This window comes from Larus michahellis, chromosome Z (assembly GCF_964199755.1).
Source record: "Larus michahellis chromosome Z, bLarMic1.1, whole genome shotgun sequence".
In the NCBI taxonomy this organism is placed as follows: Eukaryota; Metazoa; Chordata; class Aves; order Charadriiformes; family Laridae; genus Larus; species Larus michahellis.
The window spans coordinates 43,524,893-43,546,512 of NC_133930.1; the positions used below are offsets into that span (position 1 = coordinate 43,524,893).

The following is a 21,620-nucleotide window of genomic DNA, read 5'->3' on the forward strand; positions in this document are numbered from 1 at the left end:
TCAACTTTATAAAGAAAGAAGCAAGCAAACCAAGTGTAGTTGATGTAGCTTGTAAAGATGAGTGAATAGGATAAGTCTCTTAATAGAGACTTATTCTAACAGGGACCAGAAAAACAATGCTGTTCTGTGTTTGCCTTAAAAATAGTTGCATGTAAACATGCAAAATTACTGTGGTGAAGTTTAGTGTTAAAGTAGCGTCAACCGATGTTTCGATGATTGAGTAGATATGTTTTTATGTAGGGAATACTAAATAAAAATTTGGGTCTTGTCCAGCATCTTGATTTTTTCAACTTTATTTGAAGTATTTAGTTATATAAAACGTATTTGATGGAGTTGATGACTTCCTAGTTTATATCCCTGGCATGAGTTAGGGGTTAAACTAATCTGATTACTTTATCCCAATTCTGGTTAACAGTAACAAAAATGTTGCCATTTAACTCAGGAATAAAGGCCTGGAAATTTTGCTGTTTTTTTTTCCCTTCAGATTACAGAAGGTAAATTAGAAATACAGTCTTTCAGGTGGATGTTTTATACTGGAAAAAATGAATCCATGAACTTCTGTGGACAGAAAACCCTGGTCATAAGTTGCTTGAGGACAGACAGTACAAGCTTTCTTCACTTGTTACTTATTTCTGCAGATTGACATGACTGTTCTCATGGGGTCTATTAACCTATATGTCTGCATACTAGAATATCTTCAAATGTGTTTAAAAATAAACCTAGTTATCTGCTGCCATTCTGCAAATAGGTTGCAACTCTGCTTAGTATTTTCAGCACAGATTCTCATGCTGTTGACATAAGCAGAAACAATGGTGTTCTGGTCGTACTTCACAGTGGCTTTATGCCAGTGTAATGCCACTGCTATGGATTTACTGTATAGTACTATAAACAGAATTATGCTTTTTGAAGTTTGACTCATCTTCAGAGATTTTAACTATCAGTTAATTTTATTTTCAAACTAACAAAAATGAAAGAGTAAAAATGTGGAAGAGATGATTAGGAACCTACTGCATAAGCTATGCTATAAATACATTGTAGACCAGAATGAACGGGTATGTTGAAATACAACACAAGTATCTTTCAAAGCATGAATAGTCTAATAGTACGCTAATTTCAGTGGGCGTTCTGTGCATTATACTCACATATGTGCTCAGCCTTACATATGTGCAGTAATTGGAAAAAGCTGCAAAACTGGAACGAGTAAAATTTAGAAAAGTGTAGACTAGATGGGTATCCAGTTGCCTGTGTAAAGGCTGGCTTTTGAGACATCTGACTCTTTTGGTAGGAGTTCTGTCTGTGTATCGGCTGTGCAGCTGGCTTCTTGGAAGCATCCTTTTACAGAGCAAATGAAATGGTGCTGTTTAGATTATTGCTACCTCTATCCCTTAACTTGCCAGCTCAGAGCTGAACCGGTTTGCTCTCACAGTGATTTAATAGCAAAATTTTTTGACCAGGTAAAAGTCAGTGATTGTTAATGCTCACTGAAGTCTGCTTATACTTAAGGTCAGGGAGAATTTTACCATTGATTTTTCAACAGGAATGGTTATTGTTGCATATATTCCAGATATACATTAACAGCGGAAAGCAGAATTGTGCCCAGTTCGGAAATACACCTGCCTTTGCCAGAGCTAGTGCCCTGTGCATTAGCTGTTTCGCATGAAGCAAAATGTTAACCTTTGGGATAGCTCTAAAATGTCTGTAAATGTAATCTGATAAACAGGTACTGCAATATGTTGATCTTGCTTTGCATTTGTGTAGGTTCTGATCATTCCTATTGCAAATATCGTGTCAACTCTTAAAAAAATTCCTAAAGAAACTCTTATTCTTCCAGCATTTGCAATCTATTTACAAAGGCTTTTTCTTTTCTTTTTCTCTTCTCCATGTACAGGTAGTGGCCCAATTGTGGATCCAGACGTTTATGGTATATATTTGATTTTCTTTTTCTTTTCTTTTAATGATAGAAATGAAGGGACTGAAACCATTAAAAGATTGAATGTCAGGCTCAGTTAAATTGAAATGGCACTTACTATATCACAGTTCTAAAAAGTACTTTGTATTTTTGGTTCTTCTCCTGCCTTATATTATTTAAGATAAATGAGGGCAATGTGACATTTTACTTACTCTGCTGCTTTTGATTCACATTAGGAGAAGCATAAATCCACTGCTAGGAAGGGTTGCAGTTGATCCTGTAGGATGACAGCTGTCTGATGTAGCTCACAGGCATGAGATTTTTGTGAACCTTTTGGAGGCATTTCTTGGAGGAAAGAGAGTTCGTGATTTCTTCTTATTTAACTTAATTTATTTTTTCAGCGATGATTCCATACGTGTTTGCCGCCAAAAATGTACCCCTAAATCCCACTTAAAAATGAGGTTGGCACAAGTAAGTTTTCCTGTAGGCAATTTATTTTGCTCTGTCCGCTCATTTGTACCTTCCCTTAATCTCTCTTGCATAAGCAGACCATCACCTTGGTGATACCTGAGTGCGTGCCAGAGGATTTGATGACGCAGTGTTCACATTAGTTTTTTAGTTAGGCATAATGTTTTGGTCTGTACCTAGTAAGAGCCAGTGTGCACTAGAATAGAAGCTGCAGAATGAAAAGTAACTGGCTAGTTCTACATAATGCTTCTGGTATACTTCTGGTGAGCAGGAAAGTCCATCCTAACCAACATACCCAAATACCCTTAGCTTCCAGCAGGAGCTGGATCCTGTTTGGAGTACTTTTTATTTGGATGAAATGGCCCATGACTCAAGTTTCCTTAAGCTGATTTAAATGTTATTGCTTTGATTCCATTCCATGTCATTAAACTTTAGCAAATGTGCAATTGAAGCATCAATTTGGCTGTAAGTGCTTAGAAATACTAAAGGATAGCTTACCCTCCCTCTCTTTCCAAATTCTTTTTTTTTTTTTTGGGGGGGGCGGGGGGGTGGGAAAGTGGTGATGGTTTGCACAATTTCTTACATGTATTGTATTATATAAGCTGTATGCATGAAGATCTTGATTCTGAGCTGTTTATCGTGGTCCTGATGCCTGTATATGGCTTTAACCATGTGAGTGCTGTGCTTCAGTTGGCTTGGGTAGATTTCTGCTGAGACTTGTGCTTCCAGTTGTGCTAGGAGATCACAACCTGCAAGACTAGTCCTAATGAAAGCAGCTTTCCTTTTTATTCATGGCTTTTCTTTCTGCTGTTTGAAACTGCTGTCTTTGATCTTTGTTTCGGTGACTCAGTGCTTGCTTTGAGAAACACTTTGTAGTCCAGAGTGTTTCCTTAATTATTCCAAATTCACAAGTCCAGTTAGTGAGGTGAATAAATGAGGCTGGCTGGAAAGTCTAGAAACTACTACACTTCTTCAGAGAACCACTGCCTGCATGGCTGACAGTGGGGTGGACCCCTGAGATGAGCTTCACTTGGAGACTTTCATGTTTTCATGAATTTTTTTTATGACGGCTCTGTCTCTACGCTAACCTGTTTATCTACAACTTAGATTATGTTGGAAAGAAGATTTAAAGCACATCCCCCCTCGGTCCCCCACCCTCTTCTCTTCAAAATGCATCTTTCATAGCCCCATGCTAATCATGTTGCGGATTGTGCCCGGTATAAAGGGTAGAGGCAGTGGCAGAGGATTTGATCCTGCTGTGCGCTGGGACTAGCTGTGTGTCTGTCAGTCTGTTGGCTACGACTGAAGTTAATGGCAGCTGCAAAGTACTTCCCTGCGAGTGTCGGGGCACAGCAGGGCCAGGGGCTCCCTGTGGGGTTCCCTCACGGCAGGGCCTGGCAGCCAGGAGCTGGGGGACACGAGGGCAGCCCCAGCCCTGCCCGTTGGGCACTGCCCTGGGCCACCGGCCCGTGGGTGGGCCCGGCTTAGCAGGGCCCATGGCCAGGCAGGGCCAGGCTGTGAGGAGACAGAGAGGGAGGCGGCAGAGGGCAAGGGGACCCCAACCTCGAGTACCCCTCTGACCACCTTTCTGCGTCCTGTGCTCCATGGGAGGTGATTCCCAAGCGTTTCCCGTTAGGCATTTTGAGCGGGAAACAGAAAAACTGGCGAGGTGGCAGCTGGCAGCATGACGTTGTGTTTGCCGGGCCCGGCATGCCGCAAGTGCGGAGCAGCCGCTGATGCCGCCGGCTTGCCTGGCAGAAAAGGCGGGGAGGAGAGGCCGTCCTGGCCCTGTCTGGGAAACCACCGAGAGAAACAAAGTGACTTGCCCGGGGCTGGGCAGGAAATCGAATGCAAAGCCAGCTCCTTTGGCTCCGAGTTCACATCTCCGTGCCAGGCTGCTGCTTCTGACGCGGTTGTGAACATGAGAGACACCGCGCCCCATATCACCCATCCCCACAGACCCCCCTGGTGCTGGTGTGACCATGCTCTCGTCTCTATCCCAGGTTTGTAAAACGGCTGCAAAACACTGCCCGGCCTCAGCCGTGGTTCTCCCCAGTTGGCGTGGTCATAGGTGGCTGCCTGAGGTAGGCGGCACTGGAGAACCTGGCCCTGAAGCGATAGGAGTCCCACATAGCATGCATGAGTCAAGAGGCGTGACCCTGTCTGTACCGGAGTGCTCGGTGTCCGTGTCAGGATTTCATAGTGAAATGAAGAGGAATTTGTTTAACTCAGAATCACCTGGTTTTGGCTGTTGTACGCGTTTTCCTTGCCTGGCTCACCCGTTTCGAGAGGCTTTGAAGATCTGGCAGCAGTTCATATGTAAGCGCTTCGCAGTTATACAGCGGCGGATGGCAATGCAACACCACCGTACCGATGTGGCCTACTTTAGCTCTTGCCCATTTTAATATAAAAGTGCATTCAAAGGATTCACAGACCAGACCTGAAACACTCTGCATGGTTCTCATTAGTCCTTCAGGGTGTGATTTCCAGTAGCTTAGTACAGACATGAGCATAAACAGAACTGTAAATAGCATTGGTTTTTGCTCACTGGTATTTACAAGTAAAATCAGGAGCAAAAAATTTTCCCTGTTGAAAGTTTGTATTACAGAGCCAGAGCAGCAAAGGCTCTAAATATTTTTTTTATATATTGGTCTTACAAAGCTACCATAAATGTAGGTTTGGTCAAAACTATCCTGGTGAAGATTTTCCCAATCTTACAGGCTGAGATACTTGTTATAAAGCAGGCTCTGCCTGCTAATGAATGAAGCAGGAGCTTTCTTCTTTGCTGTGGCAAAGAGCGTAATCACGGTGGCAGATGGTCCCAGTGCCCAGGCTGCTTGTGCAGTGGAGCCATTCAGGCAGGGTTTGTGCTGCCCGGAGTAAGGAACGCTGTTCGTTTCCCCCTTGCTGCTGTTCTATCCTTGCTGCATAGGAAGCTATAGGTATAGAGATGCAGTGCTGAGTTGGAGAATTCAAACAATAAAAGACCAGGAAATTAAATTTTGTTTTTCATGAAAGCTCTGTATACTTAGTATGTATTTTGGCTTGAAAGAGTCCTGTCCTTCGCATGCATGGTGTAGAGCCAAAATAGACTATGCGGCTGGTTAGACAACCTGACTGTACTGACTGTAGCACTGGTGCCAGAAGTAGCTGTGTAGCTTCATATACCAAAAAATCTGCAGCCTGCCGAGTGCTTTGCAGAAAGCAAATGTGTTCACACATGCATGAAGATCAAAAGCCCAATGCAGCTTGTTGCTAGCATTGCCAACTGAGCTCTCCAAAATGGCCTTGGGAGCTAAAGATCAACTGTACCGAGGCACAGGCCCTCTCGGCCCCTTCTCAGTAGCAGCTCTGTGGTGTGAAGAGTTCCTGCTTCTGCAGTTAGTGAGAGCTATGTATGCCTCTGCACTCTGCCTTTTCAGATTCACAGTTAAAATTTCATCAGCAGGCTTACGGCACTGATTTAAATCAAAATATGTAAAGAAACACGCAATTAATTGCGAATTTAAATTACAATGCTGGAGGTGCATTTTGTAATAGATGCAGTTGTTGCCCTTGTTTGTTTCTTTCATCTCTACACATTACAGTCATAAGATTGAAATGTTATGTGTATTTTCAGAAATAATCATGAAATATATGCATTTTAAAATTTATTTTCATACCCATTTCTGTAAGTTCTTGTGTATACTATTTAATTCTTTTTATCTTGTTTGAAAAATTTTGTCAGGAAGTCATGGACTGCAAATATATGTGTATCATTTTTAAATAATTATAAATAATTAAGCCATGGTCACTTGTTTGATGGAATAGTTCTGGATTGACTCCTGCAGATCTGTCAGTGGGATTATTTTGATGAATCAAATTTCTTCATAACATCTCAGGCATTTAATTTTTTCACAGGTTTACCTGTATGACAGTTTATGATGCTAGACTGTAACCTCTGTGCACACAACAGTATTTTTTATTATTTTTTAAATAAACAAAAATGACTAAAAAAAATTTTCACATTTGATAGTAACAAACTAGCTAAAAATCTATCTGGCACTTTCTTCTCAGCTAAATAAAAGTCTTCAAGTTAATTTCTAAGACTGCCCTATATTTGGCTGAAAACAAGGCTGGAGGAGTTCAGTGTAGAGGGCAGTCTTTCATTTTTAATGGGAAGTCAGAGCGCATAAAAATAGCTTAATGGATGGAGTTCTTCTTTAACTCTAGTTTTTCCAGTAAAGATAGACATTATGGTGCAGATCGCTTCTCTTTTCAAGTTTGTTAGTCACAACACATTTTTAGATTGTCTACCACAGGGATCCCCCCCCCAAAATGTTCCAGCTACTTTAGCAATTATGTGTTGTTTCCAGAGAGCTCAGAGTCTTGAGAGTTGTTAGTCGCCTTTCTGTCTTACAGAGCAGAAATAATAAAGACAACCCTTTCCCCTCTAAGATTACAAAATTATAAAAGCAACCTTTTTTCCTTTCCTAAGAGTATGAAACCACGCCTAATGATCTTGGAGACACTACAAATAACAGTAATCAAATCACTTCTACGGATGTTTCCAACAAAGAGAATGAAGATAGCATCACTGTAAGTATATACATTGTTTCCTGATCTGTAGTACTGGTGGACTTTGTGGCTCTACAACTCACAAAACTGCATGGGTTGTAATAGGACCCTGAGCTACCAGAAGACTGGAGCTATTAGTGTGTTGTGATCAAAACTCATAAAAAAAGGAAAAAAAGAAAATCAATGCTCCCCACTCTTGCCCTCTCCCCATTTTTTGAAAGAGTGAATCACTTTTCAGTCCAAGTAAAATTGCTAGTTACTTTGTTCCATGCTTTTGTGAACAGCTAACTGTAATTTTTTTAGCCTAAGAATTTGCTTCTAATTTTAGCCAAGGAGAGCAACTCTTTATTTACAAAGACTTCCAAGGTGATTTGAAGACCATTGCTTGAATTCTGGTGCTGGAGTCAGCTCCTCGTTATGGAGAGGATGTGCTGCAATGAACTTTCAAATTCTAACTGTATGTTTTTAAAACATGATTTCATGTAGGTTTTTGATCAAATAATTTGCAGTAGATTTTAGTATAAGTAGCTCAATTGGTGGGCCTCCTCCTTTGCTGCCTTGCCTCTCATGCTGTCCTGAACTGAATTGTTGGAAACTGGTAGCAGGTGGCCAGCCTGGTTGGCATAGCAGCCTCCCTGCATTAGTGACTCCGTAAAGCAGCAGGCAGTGGAGAGCACGTGCATTCATAAACCAGAGAGCGGTTTGGGAGTTGGGACACTGTGCTAAAAAATTGGGAGGATCCCAGACAGTCTTATCTCATCTGATAACAGAATCACTGAACAGCTGAGGTTGGAAGGGACCTCTGGAAATTCTCTGATCCAATCCCCCCTGCTTAAAGTGGGGCCGGCATGGTTGCCCAGGATTGTGTCCACTCGGTTTTTGATATCCCTAGGGACAGAGACTCCATAGCCACTCTGAACAATCTGTACCAGTGTTCAGCTACCCTCACAGTAAAAAAAATTTTCCTGTGTGCTTTTCTTACATGTTTTCTTAGAATATGCCACTCTGCTGGAAGGGAAAGGGATGATGTGTATGCCCTCCCACCTGCCTTGAATGTGTAGGATGTTGAAAAAGTTGTTCTCAGAGGTGTCTGAATCTCTGTTCTCTGCAGGATAGAAGAAACCTCAACAAGTGGCTGTTTTCTGTACTGCTTGATCTGAGTGCAAATGTTTCCCAGTTGAAACGAGTCACTTTTTACCTAAGTGCGTTAATCTGAATGTATGCTGAATGTCTTTGAAGGTCATGAGAACAAAACAAGCAGATCTGTTTGTGTCCTCTTATTTTAGGTGTATGTTGTGGTAGGAATTGCAGCACTGGTGTGCACTGGCTTAGTAATAATGCTCATTATTCTGAAATTTGGAAGACACTCAAAGTTTGGGATGAAAGGTAAGCAGGGTTGTTTTTTATACCTTCCATAATTGTTGTGGGTTGTATGAGCTATAAATTCTGCACTATAGGCTTCTACACTAAAAGCAGTCAAAATAACTAGATTAATGGGATCACATTTAGTGTTTTGTTTATTCATCAGGTAAGTAAGGGCAGAGGCAGATGTAGATAGAGTGTAGAATTTTGTATCAAACTCTGCTACTTCTCTTTTTTTTTATGACAAGTCCCATTCCTTTCTCTTCTGCTTCAAAGCCCCCTGTGACACATCATGGAGTAAAATATTACTTGAGTCGGTGTAGGTAGGAAGAAGACAAGAAATGAAACTTATTCTGATATGAGTTTGATTACAACAATTTGATGAGGATCTATGCTGTATGTAAGAAGTACTTCAGACCATACTAGAAATGTCACATTAAGGTGATAGATTCAAGGGCAAACAATGGCAAAGGTGGAAGGTGCATTTGCAGTGGATCCTGTATATGACAGAATGGTTCTTTCTGATATGCGTTTTCTTGAGCTTCTGTTTGTATCCTGGGAAGTGGCGACTGGAGAGAGTGGCAAGTGCTCATGTCCCTGTGGAAGGGGGAAATCTCAGCCCTCCCATTTATTAATTTATTTATTTTGCATCCAGATGAAGGTACGTTTAATATGGAGGTACCTGTAACAGCTCCATTACTGTATTATTTTAACTGATATCATCAGTCCGTGTCTGGTGATGTGGGTGAAATGGTATTAAAAAAAACCCAAAAAGAATAAAACGCTTGCTGTCTCGTTGGGACGACTCGAAGGTGCTTTGCTGTGTGCTAAAGTACATGAGCTTTTGTTCTTAAGATGTGTAGTTGAAGGTCTGTGAAGACAGTGGTAAGTAATGTTTTGGTAGGCTCCTGTTAACTGCGTGTCCTTCTTCTCAGCTGTGCTTATGACACAGTACTACAAGGATGTATATTTTGATAACCCTTACTTGCTCTTGACAAATGCTCTTTTCAGAGATGTTTACTGTATATTTTGTGTTTCTTCTGTATTCTGTTTAGAGGACAGTTCCTGGAACAAATGAGATTTGAGCAGAGCAGAAATGTAGTCGGTGCAGATTATCTTGCTAGGGTAGTAACCTTTTTTCTCACCTCCATCTGATATGACATAGTCTCTGCTCTTTGGGGTAGCATTAAAAGAGAACGGTCATTGTGAAATATCCTGAATAGCAACATGGAGCCAGCAGGATAGAGCTGCAGAGTTTTGGCCAAAGACTAGAAAAAACTTCCTGCAACTGAGCAGTGTTGCAGAAAGTTCAGTGTAAATTTTGTGTCCAAAGCTTTCTGAATTGCATTTAGAGAGCTGGAGTAGGCAGAAGCTAAATGAGAGCAACGATGAGAGATGTCTGATGTTAGCTCTTTAAAACTGAATGCTTGTTAGATTTTTCAAAATTTGCATTAAATATTTCAACGTGACATTATTGGAGGAACTAGGAAGTAAACTCTCCCCTGAGGCAGAATGCGCGAAGTTGTTTTGTGTGGTAACATGTCACGTCTTACATGGTCGTTGTTTTTCAGTATCTTCAGGTGTGTTTCTCTCAAAAATAGTGCCTTTGCATATCAGTTAAGTTTGACCTCAGTAGTTTTTTGTTGCAGAGTTGTCTGTGTAGATTATATTTTAGTAAGGATAAACTTTTGGGGAAATGACTATATAAAATTATGAAAAGGCGGCAACCTCATGTATACTGTTTATTTTCTTTAAATTTGACCAGTGATGGTTAGGAAGATCATTAAAATGGATTCACAGTTCAGGTACACGCCTTCAAAAATTAATCACAGGCATAGTATACGTGGTAATGGTGAAATGTCACTGTGAGCTATAAATAACTTTTGAATGTTTCATTAGAAAGAAGTGACCTTCAGTTGTCCCTGAAGTGAATGTCAAACTGCTCCAAAGTTTGCATTCACACCTGAGCTTCACAGTCTGATCTATCCATAGTCCAAAGTCCCAGAAACACCGTCTCCATTTATCATCATCAGTATTATTGAATTTATATTAAAGCAATATTTAAAGACATGAGATTAGAACACCACACTGATACCTAATACCCAGACTAATAATGAAATATTACCTTCTCTGAAAAGCCTGCAGCTAAAGTGTATATCAAGAATTCATAAATGAAGATAAACAACCTGGGGTATTTGAGCATAGGGAAAATAAGGCAGAGGTGAAGAGAAATTTTTGCAGTCAGTATTAATCAGTACAATACATTTTAAATGTGTAGCTTGGAAATTCTGAGTAAAAAGATCAAGCCAGCTACCTGTGAACTCCTTGAGTCATTTGCTGTTGAATTCAGTGACAGCAAAATTAGTCCCAACTTAGCATACAGACATCTTGTTATGATGGGTGGTTTAATAAACAGTCTTAGTAGGGATGTGGGAAGGAATAAAATGTCCAGATTGCCATTGAAAATATTTATAAAACAAGATAAAAAAATTTCTTTCATGTCTTCCCCAAAATATTAATTAATATTTTGAATTCATAAGAAGGAACTTCTGAGTTACATCAGGCAGAAATGCAAAATAGGCTGTGCTTCATTTTTCAGTTTTCTTGTGAGAACACAACATGGTCATCTCAGATACCCTGTCATTAAATGCCTCTCCACCCTTCTTCAGCCATCAGTTTGGAAAAAAAAAAAATAGTCACTCAGTAACTGGAGCAGTCAAACTGACACTGAATGGCATTTTTCATGTAATTGTGTACTAAAAGGGAAAAAAACGTTCCACTGAAAATCAGAAAAAGAAATGGGTAAATAGGCAATCAGCACGGTGTGTCCCATAGGAAATGTCTTTATGTAAAGGGTGAAATTTTCACCCCATTTGGGTTCACAGCAGGCATCTGGAGCTTCTTGAAGACATTGTTTTATGCCTCATATTTTTAAATGCCAGTTTATCCCATCTTTTGCATGGGCATTGCCTACCCACTTCTTAGACTGTGTCCTTCCTGTTAAAAGAGCTTGATCATTGTTGGAGTGTGGCACTGACAGTGAGAGCATCAGAGATGTGGAGCGGGTGGTTGTTTCTGAGCTACACTGCATCAGAGCTGCCCGTACCTGGAAGCACTGCACATGCTGAAGAGCTGCAGAGACTGCCACAGGGCTCACATGCCACTGTTGTCTTCTTTCCATTACTGTACTGAGCAGAAAAGAGTCCACTTTAAGTGACAGGGAGCACCAGGTCCTCTGGTAGCTTCCAGTACTTTGGCAGTATTGATGACTTATCAAGAGCTGTCGAAGAGCTGTATAAAAATAACTTACCCTGTCTTTTGGCTTCTCTCCTCATTTTGTGTTTTTCAGGTAAGGAGACAACTTGGGATATGTTCATTTCACTCAGTTACCTTTCCAAATTGTAGTAATAGAGTGTTTTTGCAGGTATGGAGGACAAGCAAAGCAATCATTCACTGCCAGTGGCAAAACAAAAGCATTTTGTTTGTAATGGTCTGGATTCTGGTTGAAGTTGGGTTGCCCTGTTAAGAGGCAATTGTTTTAATTCTTGCCTTACTTCTTTTCACTCTGTCTTTTAGAGCTAGAGGCAATAGCAGGTTCTGATGGTTAATTTCAGGAACAGTATTAATACATAATTGGTCTGTGATATGTGCTAGAAAAGACTTAAAATAGGGTTAATAAAAAAACCCCAGTATTGTTTTTTCTACTCTGTGGATGAACTCTCACATTGTGCTAGACTTCCAGACTTCCATTTCAAATTCGTCAGAGTAACTGTTGCAACATAATTCTCTCTATATCCCTGCTTGTGTATATTTCAAGCACCTTCTTCTACAAGGTTTGTTGGTAAGACCTTTGTGTGAAAATCTGCTTTTGACTGCTTGAATCTGGAGGTGAGGTTTTTAGACCCTTACAAGATGCTGCAGCATAAATGGTGAAAGCTTCAGTTAACTTCTTAAATGTATTAATTAAGATTTGTGGGTTGCTCTTACAAAACACCTTGGCTTGCATGCTGGAGGATGTGAAAGTGTTTATGGTGGAAATTCACTGAAGGCTGCCAAGACAGCTCTTATCATTTTGTGTGTATTTGTGACTCCATCTAATCAGCTTATGAAATGAAAAAATAATAAGGGAACTGGAGTAGAGAGGGCAGGGGAAGGTGTGTGAACTCCCTGGGTGAATTTGTGGAAGAATAAGTCTAGACATATTTTATTCTACTTCCTGTGTTGAAAAATAAATGTAAATAAACAACTGGTTGCAACATAACCAACCTGATAGACAGCTTGCAAATGTTAATATAGCAGCATGCCACAAAGTGTGAATGGAAATATGGAGGAAACTGATGGAAGACAGATCAGTGGATAAAGTTTGAAATAGCATAATTCAGTTAAAAGGATGAAAACATTTTTGCAGATTTGAACTGTAGTAAATTTTAGCACAGGGTATCCCTAGTCCGGGAACAAGGCAATATCCTTAGTGCTCCTTGCTTACTAAGGAAGTTGGAAGTGGATGGTTACAGACAAGACTATAATCATAGCTACTTCACTGTGGAGATAAACAGAGTTTGTGTAGGTTTTACCAAAACCAGAAAGGAGAGAGAACCTATTCCTTCCCAAAGGAGACCCTTCTATCTTTTAAGAAACTAAAAAATAGAATCTGACAGAAGTAGAGGGAAACATCTGTACTTGACCACTTTGGGGTAAGAGGGTGTTTTTTGGAATGGTTGTATGAAGTTTTTGTCAGTGCTTTGAGCTGTATGTGGTAGTGCAAAGGTAAGGGAACAAACTGAGTCTGAAATTCCTATAATACTTACGCAGTGCCAACTGTTTTCTTGTGTCTGTGGGCTTGGGTGTCATGCTTTGAAAGGTGTTTCTCCTTCCTCGAGTGCTGACTTACCTACCATGTCTAAACATAAGTCCTTACTGTGAATGATTTGCCCCTTTCGTGGACTTTCAAGTCTTGGCACTTCAGGGTACAGAAATTTGCCTTTCTCTGATCAGGCAATGAGATCATGTGGGTGGATTTAAGAATGAAAACAGTATTTCTTTTAGGACAGACACCCAAAATACTATCTTTCCTTCAAGCCATGGACAGCTGCTTGTCATAATTTTTAAGTGTAAGTTTAAAATTTGGACTATCAGTCAGGATATTGTGCTCTTTCACCAAGCTGCCTAAAAGTTATGAACACTTCCATGGAATTTGCCTGCCAAATCAAAACAGAGTATTTTCTCCTACTCCTTGGTAGCTTCTTCTCTCAAGTGATTTCTGTAACGTTTGTGCTGGGCCGTGAACTTCCTTGAAAACTTTTTAATTAAAAGCATTGGTTATTCCAACAGGAGCACATTCATAGTAGCGGAATATTTTTTCTTCTCTATGTGCCATTCACTGTATTGTTTTTGCTTGTAAACTCTTGTTATTGAGCTTTGGTCCCAAAGACAGTGGAGGAGAGGGCAGCTTGGAACCTGTCTTCAGTTGCAGCATATTTCTCAGTTGTCTCACAATATTTTAGTTTGGTTAAGAAGCACTATACAACTGCATGATAAAAGCCTCCTTACAAGGCAATATTGTCTTTCTGACACAATACATCCATGATGAATTAAGATCTTTAACCCTCATTTACCCAAGTAATCATATTTACATGACTTTAAATACAGTGCTGTCCAGGTAAGAGTGGGGTGCTTTACCATTCTTTCTGAATGTGACCACTTACTGAGGCTTTTGCATATTCTTTTGGATGTAACTTTAGGGCCAGCAGGAGAAATGTTTTTTTGTGTTACTGTCTGTAAACATATAACAAATGGTCATTTTATTCTCTTCTTTAATACATTTTACTTAACTCCATGTTGTGGGAGAGCGAGTGATTAAAAGGGACTTCAGAACAAACCCTGTTTCATTTACATTGGTGGACAAAGAGTTCAGGTTTTGGAGAGTGTAGATGATTTGAAGCACTGATATGGGAAAAGGGAGAGCTGTTCTGTTTGTTATTAACTCATGCATTATCACACATCTTGATTAAGCAAATGGGTTGCATATAGACTGGGGGAAAGAATGAAATGCAGGTAGAACAGAAGAGCTTTTACTCCTTTGATTCTAAACCAAGTACAAAATAAAAGCTTTGCATCTTCAGCAAAGACCCACAGTTAGACAAATACAATCTAATGTTCAAATTTGTCTGCAATAAGCTTGAAGTGAGATCTACCAGGATAATTTTGCCTTGTTTGCCAGATAATTAAGAAGATCAGTTTGAAGCTTGGGAACACACTGCTTGACCTTCATCAAGTCACTGAAGTCCTGAACTTCTTGAGTTTCCATTTGTACCTATAGAAATTATTTTGTGCTGTGTTGTACCTACCCAAATGCCGGTTCTTTGGGTGTCGATCTTTTAATATCTTGAGAACATTCCATTATTTAGTCAATGAGCAGAATATAAAAGAGGGATTAATTCATGTGAGTCAGTGTTGTAAGATAAGATGTAGAAAAAAATGAATGTGCTCAAATCCGCAGTATTTTTAGTGAGCAGACAAGTAAAGGCAATGATGATAATGCTCATCTGTACCACACGCAAAAAGCTATTTTATTGTTTGACATTGGAATTCCAGTCCCTGCACTCATGGGCAGATCACAGAAATTGTCTCTCAGGTGCATGACTTGTGTAGTGGGGGCAGTAGTATTTACTTATCACATGAACATTTGGAAGATAGAGTTGTTAATGGTTAAGTGTTAATGCTAAGTATCTTACTCTGAAGAAGCAAATTGCTATAAGTACTTCAAAGAATGAGAGTTCTTATGAACTGATCCAGGAAAGTAATTTTGCGTAAAGGATTTTACAAAGATCTTAAAATATTTAAGCCACCATTCTTCTGTGTTCCAATAAAGAAAAGTGTGTCTTAAAACATTGTTTTGTGCCAGTATCACCCTATCAGAACATAATTTTAGGCATTTCTAGCTTTCCATTATTATTATTTATATAAAATGTGGTCTCTAGGTCTCAGCCTTCAGTTCCTGTCTGCTCCTGGTTTCCTGAGTCTGGTCCTGAAGTGCAAGATATAAAAGGGGAATTTAGCTCTGATTCTGTAGTAGGAACAAGCCAGTGGATGACATGCCCCATATATAACAAAGGATTTAGGGAGACGTCTCAAATCTGAAGCTGGGGATTTTTTAATCATGAGATGGTGCATTGGACTATGATGTCCTTTGGTTGCAAAATTCTAACTCAGTTGTAATGACTGAGGCAGAAAAGGAGTTGTTAACTTATTGAGAGCTTTTAATAATTCAAACTACTATACTGATGGATGTTATTAACACAGGAAAATTATCTTAAGGCCTTGTGTCTGTTATTAGCAAAAATATGTGGAAAGCAAGTGTAAACAAGCTGTATTCTACTCCCACTCCCCCAAAAAGAAGTATACAAGCAAGTGATGGAGTAAAGGAGTGCACATATATGTGGTGTGTGTGAAGTGAAATGAACAGGAGAACTGGAGAACTAGGAAGGTGCTGAGTTCCATTCCACAAAATGGAAAGAGGCTGAAGAAAAATGAGACTAATAATGGATGCAGCGGAAATGAGGAGAGCTGAAAATCATAGTTGCCAGAGCTCTACCTTGATATGGGCTAAGGCTCACAGCAATAGCACAGGTCCGAGATCATGCTAGTGGCAGAAGAGAAGAGTCAGTCTTAAAGGTGTAAACTGCAGAGATCCAACCCCGTTTTCAGACTACATCCACATTACTTCACAAGTCTTTCTCTTTTAGTTTCTCACGTACAAAGGATGAACACTCACCTGCTTTTATGTGAACTTTTGCCCATATGCAAGTCATGCTGTTTTGGGAATGCATTAGTTTGTGAGGGCAAATTGTGGTTTAGCCCATGGACAATTTTAGAGAGAAATGAGACTGGATGTAGGAGGAAATATGAGTATGGGAGGAATGGGAGGTGAGAGAGATGGTGGTTCATAATAATTAAATGTTTACCGGTTACCAAAGTGAGATCAGGCACAAAGATAGGTTGGAAGAAGTATTCAGATGTGGAGAGTGAATGGAAAGAATGAAAAGGAGCAAAGACTAGTAAGACAGCCAATGCTATTTATTTATTTATTTATTTATTTCTGAGTGGCCCTAGTTCTCCAATGCTTTAAGCACCATTTACTACAAAGTACATATGTGCTTGGTTGTGATCACCATTTGAGGAAATGTTGAGGTGAGATGATGCTGGAAAACTAGATGCTAAAAAGCAAGCAGTTCTTAAACAATGGCACTGGGAATTTGAATTGTAGTTAAATAAAAGGTAATCCTGGTAGAGATGAGGTCCATTGTACAATCTCCAGCTAGGAAAAAGGGTAATATGGAAGGGGCTGCCAGCAGAGTTGCTGTTAGAGGTTGTTCGTGGAGACGGGTCCAGCTTCTACTGACTTGCCACAGAAGACCTGAGGCTAGCAGGCACTCTAAGAGTATCTGGTCCAACTCCCTGCTCAAAGCAGGGTGAGCTACTGCAGGTTGTTCAGGGCTGTGACCAGCTAGGATTGAATATTTCTAAGGATGGAGACTCCACAACCTCTCTGGGCAACGTGTGACAGTGTTCAGTAACCCTTACAATAGAATTCTTTTCTTTCCTTACATTTAAATTAAATTTAGTCCCCATTGCTGTTTGTCCTGTCATTGGACATGTTGACTCACACTGCAGAGGAACAAAAAAGGGGTAAATAAAGGTGGCATGTGGACAAAGACACTTTCTGGGCTGTTCTGTATTGCTCTTGAATACTGGCTTAATTGTGAAGACAGGGAAATACTGAAAAGTTACAGTAAACCGCATGCTATTTACAGTACAGCAGAATCTTGTTCAAGGAAATTACTTGGCTCAGGCGTGAATCTTGGTTGAATAACACCACCAGGGATTACAAGTATGTGTTGCTTGGGACTTAGTGCTACTCCTTTTACAATACCTGTCAGATTTTATGTGAGTTTCCTTCCATTTGCATTCCTTAGCTTTCAAAGACTGATGTAGGATTCTTTCTCTGATCGAGTTGCATTGATTTCTGTTAACAGCTCTGAAGTTTGAAGTTTTGTGGTTTTTTTCTTTCTTTTTTCATGAGTTTGGAACACACCCTGTGGTTGTCCTAAATAGCAGATAATACAATTACTCTGCTTCATAAAGTTCTGTTTTTAAATGCCTGGCCGTGATGGCTGCTTATCAATTCTGTTAGCAGATGCTATGATCTTAGTACAGTTGGGGTGCCCATTTTTGTTTCTTTTCTGCAAAAGCATTCAGTATTGCATTTTGCACAACAGGGGAGATTCATCATGAGCTCAGAGCTCAGCTGGCACAGAACACTGTGCTGTATCTCTCCTCACAGCTGTTGTCATTCTGCTTCCTGCAGTAGAACCATGTCTTTTCAAGTAGCATGGACGGAATCACAAAAAATGAAGCCTTGTTTAAGTACGTTTCAGGCAAACATGTATGTCTGAAAATGGCCCACAAACAAGAACTGCTCAGAGATTGAATATGATTTTTAAAGTCTTCTGAAGCTTATTTGAACTTTCCCCAAATAGGGCAAACTGCTTGCTCTTTCTTGTCTGATGTTGCAAAAATACACACGAGTAGCTTTTTATCAACAGTTTCCTTTAGTGCATCTGAAGATGCCTTTGTTTTGTTTGTAAAGTCTCATGGCATTACACTCTTTGGATCTGCATATTTGGAAAAAGCATCAAGAACAGTTTTTTTTGCAAGGTTCATGGCATTTCTTTTTTTCAGAATGAACAAGAATTGCTGTTAAGCCATTGTTCTAGGAATGCTGTTGCTGCTTAGGAAGAAATCAGGAAGTACAAAAGTTCACAGGAATTAAGGAAAATTAAGACATAAGGTAGCCAAGCTGCTTGACTATCTAGTAAAAGGAACACTTTAGGTTTTGTTTCAATTCTGGGCAAAAGTTCACATAAGATAGTTTTATTTGATTTAATGGATCCTTTTGGTATTTCTTCACACACACACACTGATGCACTTTTATCATCTCCCAGCATATCTATAACCCAGGAGCAGCTTTGTATATTAGCTGTTGACACAGCCTCACCACTGCAGCCTGTGAATTCCCCAAGGTGTTTTCTTTATGGGTAGCTGAACACACCTTTTCCAAGTGACTCATAGCTGTTCTCGGTTGTTCTCTTCCTGGAGATACTATACGTCCCCAGTGCTTCCTCACTGGCGTGACAGAAGTATGCTTCTCTGCCTCACCGTGGCCACTGTTTTAGCCTTTCACATTGATTTGCTTAAAACATTAGGGCTATATTCAGTCCTCAGCCTGGATGATAATCTGGTGTTAAGGATCAGAATAATATATTATAAATAGTGTATTTTTTCCCCATAAAGGAGTGATGAGGTGAAATGGGAATGGTCTTCTCTTTTTCCAAGTAGCTTTTTGTGCTGCCATTTTCAAATACCATTTTCTTTTAACACCTGTTCTGCATCCTACATGAAAATCAGAATTAATTGAGGGTTAAATTAAACTCTTGTTTAAAACAAGAGTCTCTCATTCTCTCTTTTTGTCCTTTGCCCTGTTTTGTCCCATTTAATGCTGTTGACTTTGCCAATACCAGAAACCAGGAAGAATTGCTGGCACTTCCAGTATGGAAATGAGAAGCCAGATCTAGCAAAATGAAATCAGTCTTATTTCTTTGAGATTTAAAAAAAAAAAAGAAAAAAAAAAGAAAAGGTGGGGTTGGGAATCTTTCTGGAGCTTCCTAAAAAAAGTCACAGGGTGGGACCAATGTAATAGGGTCCTTTATAATGAAATAAAATGCACAAACTATTTAATAACTATTATTTTTTCTAGTTCAATTTTATTCTTAGTGTAAAAGATTAATGCCACTGTTTCTTCAACTGCCCAGTGTAGCTGAATGCCCTGGAGCACAAAGTGGAGTAATGTAAACATTCAAGAAGTATTTCTGAAAAGTCCTTCATATGTCCCTGATAGCATGACAGACTAAAAAGTGAAGCTTCACTTCTTCCTGGCAGTTTGGCTAGCCAGTCTGGCTGTGGTCCTCCTCCCTCTACCATCCCCTTTCCTTCTTGGCCGCTCTGAGCATTGATGGTATGATAATACAGAGCTAGCACGTGGGAGAACTCAGACCTTTTCCCTCAGATACATTTTGGATCTCAAATGCATCATCCTCATGGAGTAACAGGAGGGAAGAAGACAGCCTACAGTCATGGCACTGTACCAGCGCAGGGCACAATCTCTGCACTGCCACAGCTTCCCTCCAGAGAGTACGTGGAAGCTGGAGAGGTTCATTTGTAACCCTTGTGAGAAGTCCTGTGTTCATGGATTTGCCTCCACATTCGATAGGTCCAGCCCCAACAAGGAGACATGCCATGAACATGGTTTTTAACTTTGGTCCCGGTCAGAAGACATTGTAAGTAATTCAAACTTGGAGAGAAACATTCCTTAAAAATCTGTGAATTGAGTTACAATAATACTTTGTTTCATCTGGGAGCAATCAGGCACAGGAGCTCGTAGCTACAGCTAAAATGTATGTTATTCAAGGGCTTCCAAGTAAGTTTTGTGGCCTAATCTCTTTGTATTTGTGCCCTTTCAAAAAGTTGCATTTCTGTGTTTTGTAGGAATAGGCAGCAGCAGAAATGTATCTCACAGAAATATTCCTTTTTCCATGTTATTGTCGTAACCAGGATTTCCTGGCACCCCGTAATTTTTTTGGAGAGGGCCATTATAGTGTTCCCTCCCGTGACCTCTAGAGCTGCACTGTTACCTGTCCTTTTCCTATGACATGTGGAGATATGTTCTAAGAGCAGCCCATGTTTTAGGTCTTTACCTGGCTCTAATGCAGTTGCTCATTTGTTGGATGTCTCTCACACACCAGCTGCTTGAGGGTTAAATTAAAACTGGCAATCAAATTCTGTATTTGTGGTTACCACCAGCTAAATATTTCTGCCCATTACCATCCTTTTGGAGGTTTCCAGTGAGCTCTCACATCCCTCACTCACTTTCAATAGCCTCTCCTGCTAAATTTTTCTTTTTCTCCCTGCGTGCTCCAGGCAAACATTAACGTGGGCTATTCTGCTGCCATCTCAAGAAGTCACTCAATGTGCCAGTGGCACAGTAAACCCTAGGTGCCCTGTGGGTGCAGGTTATGAGCCAGGTGAATGGCACAGGGCCTGTTCCCTGCCCAGAGGCTGAGAGTTTGAGCGATACAGCTATTAAGTACGAATTCATCACCTCTGGCACATGAAATCTTTGGGCTGCAAAGGTATTCTGGATAAGTGTGACTATGCATGTGCTCTGTGGTTATGTGATCCCTCAGGCAGATACTTTTGGCCCCTGTCAGAGGCAGGGCAGTAGATACTCATCTGGTTGGACCTACATGGCTGTTCTTGTGTTCTATGCCTGCTGCACACAGGAACACTAGCGAGGTAGAGAAAGTCTCCTTCTCTCTGTCTCTTAAGCACCCTCTTGCTTTGATAAAGAAGAGTATAAAATAAGTACACATAGCTTTATTTTAGCAAAGTAATAGTTTGGAATTTCATATAGTTGATTTAGTGCAATTCACTGATTCACCAGATAATCTAGCATGAGCACAGAGGAACCAGAGGAAAAATTCTTCCTTTCGGTCCTTGGCAAATCAGCGTATAGCTGTGTCTTGCATCATATGCTACAGGCCTTGTGACACGCGCAAGAGGAGCATGATAGCAAATCAACAGAGAGACCAAGGAGCGTTTATGGTTTCAGGCTGTTGGACCATACTGTCTTGGGGCCACAGAGAGATTTCCATAGTTTGAATCCCTGCTTTTCCCTCTGTTGTGTTCGGACAGTTCCTGAGCTCAGATCAGACTGTGTGTGTTCCTGCAGGGACCGAAAGCCTCTGTCTAGTTCATGGTTCAGGCACAAATGTGCCAAATTTGAATTGTGCAGAGTTGATATTCCTGAGAGAAGGATGAGACCGTCTTATTCCTGTACCTTCTTTCTGTGGCCTCAATCCAGCGCAGTATGGTGTTGCCTGTGGCAGCTCTGAGGTGACAGTTGTACCCTTGTGGTGCCAAAGGGGGAGGAATTCTTACCATGTGTTTGCACCCTTTGTGCAATTGGCTGTGACCTATCTGTGTACTTTGAAAAATGTTCATGCCACAATAGACATTCACTATTAATCACAATGACATCACCTTGCGTTTAAGTGCTTAGGTACTGCAGTGATGGCAACTTCTGCACTTTGACTTGCTCCCAGCAGCCAAGACAATATTTTTGTGAAGTACAAGCTATATGTCTTCAAACAGGTGCTTTTGATTGCATAAAGTATAAAACTGAGCCCCGTTCTCACTGACCACTAGC

At 40.4% G+C, this 21,620-nt stretch overlaps 1 protein-coding gene across 8 annotated transcripts in view; it reads left to right on the forward strand.

The window, feature by feature from the left end:
- Window positions 1-21,620, forward strand: part of NTRK2 (neurotrophic receptor tyrosine kinase 2) — a 206,380-nt gene that overhangs the window by 49,763 nt on the left and 134,997 nt on the right. For all 8 annotated transcript variants that reach the window (XM_074571083.1, XM_074571082.1, XM_074571084.1 and 5 more), the window contains exons 9-11: window positions 1,889-1,921; window positions 6,855-6,955; window positions 8,221-8,320. In XM_074571083.1, the coding sequence (XP_074427184.1) occupies window positions 1,889-1,921; window positions 6,855-6,955; window positions 8,221-8,320 (234 nt within the window). The remainder of the gene's footprint in view (window positions 1-1,888; window positions 1,922-6,854; window positions 6,956-8,220; window positions 8,321-21,620) is intronic.